The sequence below is a fragment of the Cygnus atratus genome, chromosome 16 (genome assembly GCF_013377495.2).
Source record: "Cygnus atratus isolate AKBS03 ecotype Queensland, Australia chromosome 16, CAtr_DNAZoo_HiC_assembly, whole genome shotgun sequence".
NCBI lineage: Eukaryota > Metazoa > Chordata > Aves > Anseriformes > Anatidae > Cygnus > Cygnus atratus.
Window position 1 is genome coordinate 11,334,657 of NC_066377.1, and position 14,585 is coordinate 11,349,241.

The following is a 14,585-nucleotide window of genomic DNA, read 5'->3' on the forward strand; positions in this document are numbered from 1 at the left end:
AAATGTCAAAAAAAAAAAAAAAAAGAAAACTCAACCCAACAAGTCCTCTTCCCATGTCTGAATTTCACATTTATCATTACAATTTTTTTTTAAAAAAAGCAATCGTTCTAATCATGACCGTTAGTACTTCGTTCATTTACACTGGGGTTAATTTTAATACACAGCCAAAGTTGCATGAGAATTATGGAAGACAATCTATTTACAAGCAATTTACTCCAGCACTGCACCGCGCTCGTTCCTTTCTCAGCCGCTCTGGCAGCGCTCGGCCCCCGCTGGCCCCTGGCATGCGGCCAGGGCTGCAGGGAACCGCCGGGACGCCGCAGCCCCGTGTTGGGTACCTGAGGCAGCTCCGAGTTCTTGTGCGTTGTGCTGCGGACACGGGACAGTCCCAGCTGCCACTTGAGAGCTTTTGTGAAAACCAGGAGACTTCATGGCTTTGTTTTCAAACTAAAACCTCGCCGATGCGGGACTCACCCACTCTGTCCCCTGACAGCAGCTTCCAAAACAACGTTTCCCGAGGGACAAAGCTGGTTTGCTGGGTAACTCGGTTATCCCTGGGCACGCCACTGACAGGCAGCAGCCAGCTACACCACGGCAAACTCGGTGACTGTTCATCACATCTCTATTATTCACCTCCAATTGAAAAAGTGATCAAAAATAATTTGGGAATTACTTGCCTCATTGGGCTCCAACCCAGCAATCATACAAAAACAGTCACGGAAACACAGCTTCGCTGAATAGATGGTTTCCTAGATCCCATTTGCGCACAGCATGTGCAATCAGTGCGCATCCCCGAGGGCACGCTCCGATGCCTCCCATCAGCCGTGCTGCCTCCAAGGGGAGATCTCAAAGGAAGCGCCGGAGCCGAGCCCCGCTGCGTGCCCGGCGCCCCGCAGTAGCTATTTGCGGGTCAGAGCTCCGCAGGCTGCCCCCGAGCCCTCCCTGCGTGCCGAAGCAGGGGCTCTTCTCCCCCAGCAGCCTCCTGGTGCTGGGTCCCCCCTGCACCCCCGCGGTTTTGGGTTGGGCTCTGGGTGCCGACAAGGCGGGGGCAGCTGCACGGGGCCCCCGGGAGGGCCGCGCGTCCCCACGCACCTCCAGTGGGGCCAGGGGTCCCCGGGGTGGGTAAGAACCAGCACAGGCTGCCGAGTCCTGCATCGTTTGTTTGGCCAACGTGCGGGGAGAGAATGGGCTATAAATAACCCGTGGCAATCTCAGTGGTTAAAAACACCACCAGTAACTCTCAAACCAACAACTTCCATGCAATGAAAAAATGCTTTCTGCACAGCAAAATAATGGTAGCCAGGTGGAAAAAGCAGTAACTGCCCACAAGGAATCCAGATTTGGTCTGCATGTTTTCACTCAGCAAAGGTCCAACCCCAAGAATCACGCAACTGCCTGTCCAGTTACAGAAAGGGATTAAAACCAGGCCCTCCAGAAGTGACCAGCTGTACTTCCCTGGTACTGACATTTGGTTTAGAGCTGTCCTCAGCAGACGTGTCCTCTCCTCAGCCTCTGCAGCCTGGAGCCACCACCCTCCGCAGGCAGGAGACGAGAAGCAGGCTCAGCTATCCCCAAGCAGCTACATGTTTGTCATTGCACTAGAGAATGAGATGCTCTTGCTGGAAAATCGGCTCTGGTCTGTTCAAAGCAACAAAGAGCCAGCACGGCTAACTGAGAAACCATTGTCTGAGAGCAAGATTAAAAAAGAAAAGATGCATATTATGGAAAAAAGGTAGCTGAATGAGGAGGCAGCTCAGACACCTCAGGAAAAGAGCCTGAGCATGTTTGACCCTTGAGAACAGGGCTCCTTGGCTGGGCACTGCTCGCTCAGCATTTCCTGCTGGCACTCCATGGAGGCCAGGTTCCCCCGAGCGAGCACCCGGCCTCCCCTGGGTCCCAAACAATGCTCTGGGGCGACCCTTCGGAGAGACCAGCACGGAGGCACCTTGAGCGAGGCCGACCCAAGTCCTTTATGAGCCTGAAAAAAGGCAGAATGAGATGGCAAAGCCCAAGTGCCGGTGCTCTGGAGGAGGCGGCGTGGATTTGTCAATTGTGTCAAGTGACAGAAGTTTCTGCGGTGTTGTTTTTTTTTTTTTTTTTCCAACTTAAAAAAAAAATCAGGAAAACTAACCAAATGGACTGAACCAAAACTTTCCTTTTAGAGTCCGTTCGTTTCTATTGCTGTCACAGATGCTGGAGTGGAGGATCGAGATGTGGCTGCCGAAGTCTTCTCGAGGGCCGGGCTGGACACGCCGTCGATGCCCTTGGCGGCTGTGGAGCGCCCCGCGGGCAGAGCCAGCGGCTTGCTCTGGCTGTGCAGGCTTTGGCCGCAGATCCGGTGGTGCCTCTCCCAGTCCTTGTGCTGGCAGAAGGAGCCACAGTACCGGGCGATGTTGCAGCCACTGCAGGTCTCGCTGGCCTTGCGGCCGCAGTTCCAGCAACTCTGAAAGGACCCAAGACACCACACTTCAGAACGGGTTTAGTTTCCAGAGCTGTAGGACAGCGCTGACTCGACAGCTCTGGAGGGGACGTTCATCGCCCTCTGGCCCAGATTTAGTAATGTTAAGATGAGCAATCCATTAAATCTTGCTATTTCACAGACCTTTGCCAAGGGTACTAACCCCTACTCCTCTGCCCTACAAAAGCCTGCCAGACTGCACTGCACACATCCTCTCCCCTAGATCCACCCAAACGCACACAGGAAACAGCAGGCAAGGACTGAAAAACACACCACAGATGCTGCTATTTGGTCTTTTTATTTCCTGTTTTAAGCAGCTCTATTTTGGTACCGCTCCCAGCCAAGCGCTCTCCGCGGGGATTACAGCGCTGCACAGGCACCATTTGCTCTGCACCCTGCCTAGCTGCACAAGAGGTCAGAGCCGGCTAATTTGGAAAAGAAAAAGCCCATTTGAAAGCCTCCCAGCCAGGTGGAAGCGCTGCCAGCGCGCAGGCTTCAGTCTGGAAGAGGAGCAAAGCCCCTCTGGCCGGCGGGCGAGGCGTCAGCTGGTGGGCTCGCAGCCCGCGCCGCTCGGCGCGAGCACGGGGGCAGGGGGCCAGCACCGGGAGCTGCGGCCGCAGCTGCTCCGAAGAGGGGAGCGGGAGGATTAGCTTCCCTGCAGCTGGAGCCGTGCATTAGCAAACGCCTACTGGGAGGGCAGGTTCAGCTGTGAAAGAGCAGCCCCTGCCAGAGCCCCGGGCCTCTCTAACCCTGGCCCAACGGGGCACATTTCGCCGGCCGCCGCTGCCACGAAGGCGAGCGGAAGGCTGCTGGGGCAGGCGGGCGGCACGGCGCGCCCCACATGCCCACTGACGGGGTCTGAGCCCACAGCGACTTGGGGGCTGCCAAAGAACCCGAGCGAGCCGGTCAGGAGCGGGCAGCTGCTGGGAGAAGCAGGTCTCGCAACCGAGAGAAGCCCCACGGCAGCCTGCAGTAACTGGGAGAGCTGGGACACCGCTGTGCGGCTGTTTACACTTGGAGCAGCAGCTTCAGTCGTATTGCTGAGGTTCCCCGGCACGCCAGAACACACGCCAGCTTGCCAACAGGGCCCCCAGTGAAACGGGCCAGGGATACGGGGCTCACGGGGTGCTCACTCAGCTCCCAAGGTCCTGCACGGCTCCCACCCTCCTGTGCAGCAGCACCGCGAGGGGAACGGGCAGACAGGAGGAGGACGCTCCTCTGGTATTCCCCTACAGAAAGATCATTGCTTATCTCATTTCTTCCCGAGCAGTTCCACCCACTCCCATCGTGTGTTTACTGACTGCCGCATTTGTCCTTCAGTGATTTAACGGGAAGTATCACAGCATGTCCACCGCTGGAATAACACCTGATGCTTACATGGCTCCTGCCGTGCGGGGTGACCAGAGCGTCCCGAACCCCGCGGGAGAAGGGAACCGGACTCGCTGCCCACGTGGCCTGAAGCGACACGAAGCCCTCACTCCCATCAGATTTTTGGTCAGCAGAAACAGAGGCAAAGCCCAAAGTGTTTGTGCAGAGAAATGAAAGCAATAAGCCAGCCACAAGTGGCTGTGACATCGCAGCGTAGGAATTAACCGAGCAATTTGTGCTCAGTCCAGCTGAGATCTCCAAAGCCTAATGAAATGTGTTTCCAGTTAAAGAACAGTGAGAGTAATAATTAATGACTGAGGGGTGGAAAGGAATTCCCTGAGACACCCACTCCGCAGGTGTCGCTGGCTATGACAAACCAGGAGCCATCCGTTCTTTTCTGAGATGCAAAAACCTCGTTAGGTGTTAGCAGCCCTCTGCAGGGCAGGCTGTCCCACACACAGGTTTCTCCCTGATCTCAAGGGATCAGAGGAGCAAGAGCACTGCGGAGCCTGTTTCTGGAGAGAAGCTAACACACGCTGCCTGGGCACGCGTGTTGTGAGCTAACAAACCGACAAGGTCCAAGGCAGTATGTATCCACCACGCTGGTCAGCACCAACGCAGGGTGTGATTACAGACCATCGAGAAATGCGTAATTCTGACCCAGTTTCTACCCTGCACTGTTCTAAAGCCTGCAAACTGCAATTCCTTATCTGCGCCCATCAGGTGCTCCACAGCAGCAGATCTCTGAGCAAAGTGGCAAGCCGTACCCACCAGCACCCTTTTCTCTTTGCTCTCTAAATGCACAGAAATCCCCGGTGGCTACCCTGTGTCCAGCTACCGCTGCCCAGCTGTGCCCTCACACAACCGCACTGCACCCAAGGGTGCCAGAGGCTCCTCCAGAGGGGAATCAGTTTAGGCTGATTCCTCTGCCAATAAAATAAAAGCTAAAGTTTTCTTTTTTACAGTATCAATGCATCCTTTTAGTTACTGACTGGAGAGAGGCTTTTAAAAGGGAAAAGGGATAGGGACCTGCAGGCTCCAAGCCATCCCTGGGCAGGACCCAGGGCCTTGGTAAGTCCCTGAAACTCCCCGCTGGGGACGTCCCCGCAGCTGGACCGGCCCTGGCACCGTACCTCTGTAGACTCCTCCTGTTCGTTGATCACAAGGAAAGCGTCCTCAGTAGCCTGGCGCTTGGCGTCCGCAATGGTCTGCTCCATGCGAGCCCTCTCGGAGGCGATCATCTCAAAGGCCTTCTGCTCGGCCTCCGCCACGGCCTTCTGCACCTCCGACATGGCCTGGCGCTTCACCTCGTTCACGGCTTCTTCTGGAAGGGAACAGCAGCCTCAGCAGCCTGCCCGAGCCTCGGGGGGACGCCAGCCTGGGCACGACGGGGGCACGGAGCTGCTGTGCCGCGTCCCCTCTAGATTTGGGACACCCGCGGGAGGGGGACAAGGGGCTCGGTTGGTGCCGCTGCCACGGCTGCTCCCGCGAGCAGCAGAGCCAGGCTCGGCCCCGCGGGCTCTCCGCCGACACCGTACGAAGGAGCGCCCTTGGCAAAGCCGGGGCCAGGGGTGCGGGCAGCCAGATGTGCACGTCCTGGGGCTTTCCTGCAGCTGGGCTTCTCCAGTTGCTGCGGAGCGACGTGCAGCATCTGTGTTTACCTCAAACGATCTGGCAGCATCCCTTGCCAAGGTTCCTAACAAACACTTACCAGCTTTTTTCCATATCTCTTCGGTGACGTAGCCCGTTCCCGACCTGCTGCTGAACTCCCGCAACGAATCTGCTGGAATAAGGGACAGAGGAAAGGTTGGCAGAGCCTCATCCCGGCCCACTGCCGGCCGCGGGGTGGCTGGGGAATGCCCGGCTGTGTCTGCGGACCTGGCACAGACATCGGCCAGGCAGGGTAGGGTTAACAGGCTAAAACTTGAAACAAAGGATTCCTACAGTTAGGGCCATTCATCAAACACTTAGGTGATAAATTACAACATTTAATTAGCGCCCTGCATAATTTATGACGCAGTATAACCCATTTCCATCTCCTGGTACTTTATAACAACAAGCAATGCTTATAAATATACGCCATCAAACATCTGCACTGCCCACTGGCTTGGAACATCAATCTATAGGAGCAGCAGTTTACATTAAAGGCAGCACTTTCCATTCCCAGGGGCAATTCAAAGACTCGACTCGATGGACAAAGCGTCCTGCACGCTCTCTTGCAGTGAGAGGTGTATACATTCCCCAGCACCCGTACGCCCCCAGGGAGCCAACGTGACAGATGGGGACACTCATATGAGGATCTAAACACAGGCTGCAGAAACCTGGTACTGTCTTCTATCCGCATCCCTTTTTTTAACACTTCAGAGTAACTTTCTGAAGGGTCAGATGGCACTGGCAGAACGAAAGCTGATTCATGTCAAGGGCTGTGAGGTTATTTAAGCTCGTGGCAGTCTGCAGCGCGCCCGGGGAAGCTTCCTGACATTTAGCTGCACCTTCTCGCAACAGCGACAGTTTGGAAATTGGCTCCGGGTTCCCGGGAAGGGAGAAAACATCAACAAGGCTCCCGATAAAACCAGAAATGTTATCACCTTCAGCAGCACGGGGCTGCAAGTATACAGGCTGTGCTACACACCGGTGCTGGAGGGCTAGAGGCTGGCTGTGCTCCTTGGGTCCCTACCCTCAGCAACTGGCTGGAGCCCGGCGCGCTTGGTTCCCCTCTCCCTGACCTCAAGCTCTGCACGCTTTTCTTGTCCTCTACGCTCTTCACAGTTCTAGAATTGTTCTAAAAGAAGCCTTCAAGCTATTGCAGAATTTATTTATTTTTAACCAAAAATTAAGTTACCTACTTTCGGTGAAACTTTAAAAGCCATTCATAATTTCAAATCTGAAATTCAGATCTGCATGATATTCCCAAAGCAGGGCAAGGGCTGATTTAGAAGCAGGATTTTTTTTTTTTTAATTTATTCTTCTTTCCATTTACGCACTTGCTCCCACACTGAAGTTTCCACATACACAATCCTCCCTGTTGGTTCTGTTTAGAAGTGCTATGACTGAAATCAAACTGAGTTAAAACCCTAAGGGTAAATTAAGATTTAAAGCTGCAAACAGCAAATGCTCATTAACATATTCTATTTTAGTTGCTTTTGCTCATGTACTTGTTATTGTTTTCCTATGACATACTCATTCTCACTGCCTGAGAACTATCAAAACTTGTTCAGTTGCAGCTAAATCTAAGCTGGACCCAAATTCAGGTGCTCTTTTGACATGCAGGAAGATTCACTCTCTTTATGTAACGTATTCAACTTGTTTGTATTACATCAAATTGACATTTTGAGTTTGGCATTTATTATTATTGTTAGAAAACATATATTTTCATTACTGAATGAATGAGATTTTTTTTCCAGCACTTGTAGCAAATGCTTTTGGATGGAGATTAGAATTACCATCCACATGCATAAAATCAGCACGTCAGGCTTGGATTTTGTGAAGGGTAAAAAGCCCTTGCATATTGGAGGGGGAAAAATATTCAGTTGCAATGAAGTTAATTGACTCGTGATAGAAAAAAAAAAAGCATTAATAACTTGAACTACAGGTAGTAGTAGCTCTTACACCAGCCTTCAGTATTTTCAGAATTAGCAGGTCCTGCCCTTTAAAATCCTTTATGCAAGACAGGCTAGAAGCAGAAGAGGAAGGAAACCAACAACTTTTCCTGCCCAGCTGGGTTCTCAGCCTTGCAGGATCCTGGTGTTGAGCTGCACCTGCTGACCAAACCCAGCCGAGGAAGACGCTCTCTCAGCACCAGCAGAAGCTGCTGCCAAAAAGTGCCTTCACACTTCAGCAAGCGCTGGTTCCAGGAGCTCATCCAGGAGCTCCCACACGGTCAATGACTCGTCTCTCTCCAAAGCTTTGAGAACAGTTATGCACTAATCAAGATTTTTTTTTTTTTTAATTCTTCAAGGTCAAAAATAGTTTGGGTTTTAGTGAAAACTGTGTGTTCTTGACTGGGGAGAGTAATGGCAGCTTTTCATCTACAAGGTAATGCTCAAAATTGCCACGATGATAGATGAATTATCACAGAAAGTGATTTACCAGCGTGAGTTTTTCCCTATAATTTCGTTAAGGGAAGTCAAGCTGATCTTTTCAGTATGTTCTATTTAACAACTCATTATCAGTCTAAAGAGTTTTAGAGCCAGCATTCGGTCACCATGCTGGAAAGAAGAAATCATTAGCCTTTTTTTTTTTTGTAAATTAAAAAGTTTACAATTAAAATGGAATCTTTTGAAATTAAAAATTCACATATATTCTTTTGTTTTCTTCTGTATAGCAGGTATTAAGAAATGTTAGCGAAAGGCGTAAAGGTGGGCCTTGCCTTTTCTTTCTAGAAACTGAGAAAGCTTGACTTGCAATGTGTAAAGGAGGTGAAGAAGAGAGATGGAGAAAGTCTTTTTACCAGGGCATGTAATGACAGGGCCAAGTGGCAATGGTTTTAAACCAAAAGAGAGGAGTTAGACCAGGTAAAAGGAAGAAATTTTTCATGAGGAGGGTGGTGAGGCCCTGGCCCAGGCGGCCCCGAGGAGCTGTGGCTGCCCCATCCCTGGCGGTGCCCAAGGTCGCACTGGATGGGGCTGGGGGCAGCCTGGGCTGGTGGGAGGGGTCCGTGCCCATGGCAGGGGCTTTGGACGATCTTTAAGGCCCCTTCCAACCCAAACCAATCTGTGATTAATTTGTATTACATTTTGAATTTATTACAGTCTCTTTATGCTTAGTATAGCTTTGCCATAATTAGACAACTACTTTAAAGAGATCATTTTTAAAGAAAAAGGCTTTTCCTCGTATAGCATTCTGCCCTCCCGCGAAGCCTGGCACCGCGTGCCGCTCACGGCGGGGCCGGGGGCAGCGCTTACCGCTGCCGATGGAGTCGGAGCTGCTGGGGCTGTGCTGCCTCGAGACGAGCTCGCTGCCCGCCTTGCGCGTCTCGGCCGTCTCGCTGCAGCGCCTCTTCCAGTAGTTGAGCTCCTCCCGGTCTGCCTCCTGGCAGCGCCGCAGCACCGCCATGGAGCGCCTCGTCTTCTCCACCATCTCCATGATGCAGTTCAGCGCCTGCAGGGAAGGACGAGCTTTCAGTTTTTCCGCCTGCCGACGAGGGCTGCTCCGGGATTTCTCGTTGGAGGTACCCGGGGGGCTGTGCCGGGAAGGTGAAACGCGAGTCTCTGCCGAGGAACGGGCTCTGAGCGCTGTGTCCCAGAGGGAGCAGTACCCAACCAGGGAGGTGCGGTGGGTCCCGTACCCGTGCATGGAGTGAAGGTGAGACTGAACTCAGCACGAGCTGGGAAACAGGTGGTCACCCCTGCACCGTTTGGCTTTGGTCAACATCAGGTGTGGCTGAACACCTTTAGGGCCATGCTCCTAAAGGTGGAGGCAAGAACAAACCGTTTTGCGAAGGGGATAGTGTGTCCATGCAACATGCTATTGGCTGGGGGACAGGTTTTTATGACTTTTATGACACCTCTGTCTCTGACCTAGAGGAATTGGGCTTGGTACCAGCTCTCTACAGCCACATCCCAACTCACAATATTCAGCTATGGGGCTTGACACCCACACAAAACATCAGCTTTTGGATATAAGCAAGCACGGGGTCGCTCTGCATTTGTGATTAAAGCTGAATTTCAATCCCCTCTCTGTAGGGAAAACGCTCCAGTGAAGAGCTTGGACCAGCAGCCTTACTCGGTGCAGAACAACAGGCTCCGCAGAGAGTCTGCCAGAAGTACCAAGTCTTGTCCATACCCAGCTGTGACCCACAAAAGGCTGGCAACCCAGGAAAAAAAGCTTTTAAAAAATAATGACGGGGTTGGTTATTCTGCAAATTCCATATACTTGCTGCACATAACACATCTGCATGCTTGTTGGTACAGTGCTGGCCTGGGCAGCTGCAGAAAAGACCTTTGCAGGGACAAGGTTGGGCTTGATTGCTCTGAGAGCCATGCTCTAAAGGAGAAACTCCCCGGCTCAGGCACTGAGTCCAGACTGGTTTTGGCTTTCACTGACCATGGGCAGAAGAAAAATAGCAGGAAACTGCTACTGCTCCTATCTGCCCTCCCCACCATCGACCTTCCTGTGGTAGCTTGTAGTAGCTACTTGGAAAGCCTGGATATGGTACTAACAAGAAGAAAATCACAGACTGGGGCAGGTGAGTGCTGGGTTGTGTCCCACAGAGCTTCCCACAGCTCCCAATGTTCCTTACATGATCCAGATGCTTCCACTCATCAGCCCACTCTCTCTCTGTTAAGCGGTGGTCCACCAGCTCGTCCTGGTACCCTCCATTCAAACCTGCAACAAACCACAGCCAGAACAGTGGTTAGACGGACCAAGTGCTTTCAGAGCTGGAGAGGTAATGTGGCCCTGAAGCAATAAACAGAGCTGTATTTCTAACCAGGTATAGCTGTGATTTTAAACACTTCTCAAAGAGGAGGCTAATTGCATACTGGTGCTTTTACCCCTGCTTGTGTCACCATCTCAAAAGTGCTACAGTCCCCTCACAGGTCTGGACCTGACTCGCTTGGGAGGGCAGTTCCCGTTTTATAAAGCCGTAGGAGCTCAGAGCTCATGATTCAGGCTGCCCTGTTGGAAACAGAGAGCTCACCTACACATCCCCACCAGGGCTGGGGACAGAGGAGGCGGTCAAGCTCTGTTCTCTCCAGGCTTCACACATCTCCTGGCTGAGTCACCTCTGAAAAGTTCAGTTCCGTTTCCATGGTCTTCGTCTTTGCCTGCTGGGTTGGCTACGCTCAACACAAACACCAGGTCCTTCCTCCTCATCCTCGGTGGCTCCACCCTTTATACATACAGGGGGAAACAGCAACTCTGCCTCTCATTCTTCCTGTTTCAAACCTTTCAATGTTAGATGTTTTCTCTGAATTCCCTACTCTCATCCTTCTGTTGGGGATGTGCCTGGAATTGCACAGCTTCAGGTGAGTGGCTGAGCAGGGGCTAACCAGGGAGAGACACCTCAGCTCCACTGCTGGACCTCACAGCTCCTACAACGGAAAGCCCGTCAGACCCTCTCACCGAGGCTGCTGTGCCTGTCCCGAATCTCCCTGTGCTCCAACATCTTGCTGGGGTCCCTGTAGAGATGGGAGGTGGCGATGTCTTCCAAGGTGTAGTGCTGGAGGGGCGGCGGGGTGGGGTGGAACTGCCCGCCGGGGTTCATCAGGGGGATGCTGAGGGCCGGGCTGTGCCGCGGCGCGGGGCTGATGGTGCACACCCGCTTGGCCGGAGGCTCTGTCGGCAGCGTCTCTCTCTCGAAGCTGTTGTCTTCTCTTCTGCAACCACACCGACAGACAGGATTCGTTAGCACCGCATCAACGTGCTCAGAAAGGGAAAGATGAAGATTTTGGGCAATGATGGTTTTACTGGGAGGTAAAAGCAGGAAGCTAAAACAAACACGCTCAACTTGGGAACAAATCCACGAAATGACCTTGTTAAAAAAAAAAGTTCAAAATGCCTGAGTGTTGTGATTCATCTTTCCAGGCATGACCGAATTAAGATTTCACAGTTTTTATAAATTTGATGTGTGCTCCACATAATTACATAACGACTTTTTCTTGGAATAAAAGTAGTGAAAATGAGCTGTATCCCTCCTAGCGCTGACAGTGCCGCTGCTCTCCACCTTTCCAGCCCAGGCATTTCAGTGACCATCTACTGAACTAGTCCCTCTGGGACAGAATCTGCCTGAAAGCCCTCAGAAAGGTTCCCTAGCTGAGTTCTCAGTGCAGGAGTCCTGTGAGGGGAAGCTACAGCCACAGATAGTCAGCACCGTCTTGTTAACATAGCTGTTATGAGTGCTAAGATCTTATGGTTTGGCCCTGGACACCACTTCAAATTTTGTTTCACCTTTGCTGCTGTCAAAAACCACGTCTTCAGGAACTTGGCAGTGCTAAAGGCTCTTCTTACCTGTCCGGGCTGTGCCTCTTCCCGTTGCCGTTGACCTCAATCAGCAGCTCGGAGGAGTCGGCTGGGGAGGCGGTGGTGGTGTTCAGCAGGATGTGCTCGTGCTGCGCCAGGTACTGGGACGGCGTCTGCTTGGCAGCCCGGGCGCAGTGCAGCAGCTCGCGCTGGAGCAGAGGGAGGTTGGCCTGGAAAACAGGCAGAGCTCTGCTTCACGCGGGCTGCGCAGGCATTTGCTCCATACACGAAACCCCTCAGAGCAATAAAGGATGAAGCCTGGGCCCCCGCTCAGTGTGTTCCCTCCCGGGATGCCTGCACCATGCAGATCTACCTGCGTGTTCTCAAGGGCTGAGCACGACCCGAAGCTGGCGCACGTGAAAACAAAGCGCTGGGGGAAGCGCTGCATGCTTCCAGCACCTAGCTGCTCCAGGCGTGCTCTGTATGCCAACACCCCAAATATTCTAGATCTGAGCACTGGCAAATAAGACTGTAGGATCAGAAGGTGCAGCATGGAGCTTGGTTTGTCTCACTTATCCCTGACACACAAGCAGACATATGTGGCACTCATTACAACGTTAGCTTCCTGTGAGCCAGTCGCACATGGCGATCGCTACGGTCTGCGCAGTCTGTCTTGGACTTCAACGAAATTGTTCTGGTGCTTGAAATGAGAGCTTTGCTAGTAGTGACACGCTGCCAAGTAGCACAGACCAACACACAAATTGTTAGCAAGCCCCATCAGCTCACTGTCACCTTCAGAAAGGGGATCACAAATGGCCTTAGGGGGAAGTTCGTCGCCTCTTGCAGCTTGCAGTGAAATTCCTCAATTGTCACCGTTGAGTTCTGAGAAAAGAAATTAAGAAATGAAATGACAATTTGTTCTTATTTTTAGACACTTGGGAAACAGCTCAAAATGAACAGAACTGGAAGGGAGACTGCATCTGCCATGACAGGACTGACAACGTTTGCATCAGATCCCGCCTAGCACAGCCAAAAAGACTCAGGTCAATGGAGCAGAAAGATCTACCACACCAGGCAAGGGGTGAACGTGGCACACAGCCAGGAGCTCCCAGCTCTGGGGTGGGAGGCAGGGACCTGCTCCGGAGGCAGCGGGACCCAGCTGCCACCTCCTGCACCCTGGCCAGGTGGCCTGGGGCAGGCCAGGGGAGCCAGGCAGCGGCTCCAGCTGCTCTGAGCTGCTCTCCTTCCCTGCCTTCCTCCCTTTCAGCTCAGCTCATCTAACCTACCTGCCATCCACAAAGTCACCGCCAGCCTGCTGCTCACCCCAGTGGCACGGGCTCCCCCAAGGCTGTTTAGGCTGTGCGCTCCCTGGACAAGCAGCATTTGATACGCTGCACATAAGAAGCTCGTCCCTGCAGCAGTAATCGCTGTCAGGGGTGAGAATGATGAGCAGAGGAACCTGAACAGCTTTTAATTTCCTTTCCGAAGTGGTAAGCTAAGATACTACCTTACATCCACAGAAATATACAGGCCTGCCTTCTTTCAGAGGCAGCATTTTGCATCCCGTGCTCAAGTTCTGTGAAAACCCGAGGCTGCATACAACCCCACGTTTGTTCTGCCCATGCCAATCTGGGAAGCAGAAATACTCTGTGCCTGCAGTCCAGCCCCATTTGCTGTGCACTGAGCCTCAAGAGCAAGCCTGCCAAAAAGAGACCAGCTCAGGAGCTGTGCTGGGTGATGGTGCAGCTGGGCAGGTGGCATGGTGCTGTGCTCCAGGGCCTTGGCTAGGCTTGCACGGGGATTGCACAGCCATTTCTACCAGTGAATTTGTGAATCTGCACGTCTTAGATACAATCCTGCAGCAAGACCCATTCTTTTCTTTTTTGAAGGACGCTTTCAGCTCTCCGAAGACGCAAAGAGGCAGGAGGCTATACGTCTACTGTTTGCGTAGGCACGCACCACCACCGATCTCAGGTATTGCAAATCCAAGGGCAAAAGCTGCACAGAAATGTGATTTACCAAGCCCCTTTCTGTCTTTGCACCTTCAGACTGTCCTAAATACAAACATGACTGAATGACAGTTTGCACAGCCACCAATTTCTTTGTTAACGCAGGCGAAGCAGCAGAATATCAGAAGCTGAGGCCTCCAGCTGCAATAGCACATTTCCCATCTCCTACAGACCTCGGCAATAGTTAAACACTGCAGTGCTGGTGGGGCTGTGTTAAGCTGTGCGGGACAGCCCATAAAGAGGAAAGAAGCCCATTAAATACACACTGTGCTCAGCACTGCATACCAGAACTGAAATGCTTGAAGCATCACGATGTTCTCCACACACTCCAGACTTCGAACTGGACTTTTGAAAAGGAGTAGACGCAGACACTACCCCCACACGGCATTTCCAGAAGCCCCAGAATTCAGCATCACCCTCTTTCCCCTCAGAAAGATGTGCTTTCAACACCCCCACAACGTACTGTGGAGCTGCAGGAAATAGGATGGGGCCCCGGGCATGACAGGCTCACCAGTTACCCACGACGGGGCTTTTCCAAAAGAGCGCACAAGCCATTGGTTTGCAGTCTGAGGTGCTCTCAGACAGAGCGGCTTTCAATTTTCAACTACCGATTTTCCAGAAGTCGTAAATCCCTTCTACTCTAGGCTTATAGGGTGCAAGGAATAAAATGTTTCCCTAGTAGAAAACTACAGTCTCCTCTGAACTCTGTGGAAGTTCCACTCACAACAGCAAACCAGGAAGCACAGCACAGCCATAGCTTCCAGCGAGGATGGCAAAAAGCCCCAGGCACGCAGCTTTTGTAATCAAGTTCAGTCCAAAATCTTCTAGGTTTCCTTAAGCTCAGCTGC

At 52.4% G+C, this 14,585-nt stretch overlaps 1 protein-coding gene across 5 annotated transcripts in view; it reads right to left on the reverse strand.

The window, feature by feature from the left end:
* CBFA2T2 (CBFA2/RUNX1 partner transcriptional co-repressor 2) overlaps positions 1-14,585 on the reverse strand; it is a 63,495-nt gene continuing 48,910 nt past the window's right edge. For 3 of the 5 annotated variants that reach the window (XM_035547938.2, XM_050713930.1, XM_050713929.1), the window contains exons 4-11: positions 12,521-12,610; positions 11,777-11,958; positions 10,892-11,145; positions 10,068-10,153; positions 8,731-8,926; positions 5,538-5,609; positions 4,960-5,150; positions 1-2,443 (exon numbers count right to left, since the gene is read on the reverse strand). In XM_035547938.2, the coding sequence (XP_035403831.1) occupies positions 2,159-2,443; positions 4,960-5,150; positions 5,538-5,609; positions 8,731-8,926; positions 10,068-10,153; positions 10,892-11,145; positions 11,777-11,958; positions 12,521-12,610 (1,356 nt within the window). In that variant the 3' untranslated portion in view covers positions 1-2,158. The remainder of the gene's footprint in view (positions 2,444-4,959; positions 5,151-5,537; positions 5,610-8,730; positions 8,927-10,067; positions 10,154-10,891; positions 11,146-11,776; positions 11,959-12,520; positions 12,611-14,585) is intronic. The other 2 variants (XM_035547939.2, XM_050713931.1) reach the window with 1 other exon arrangement.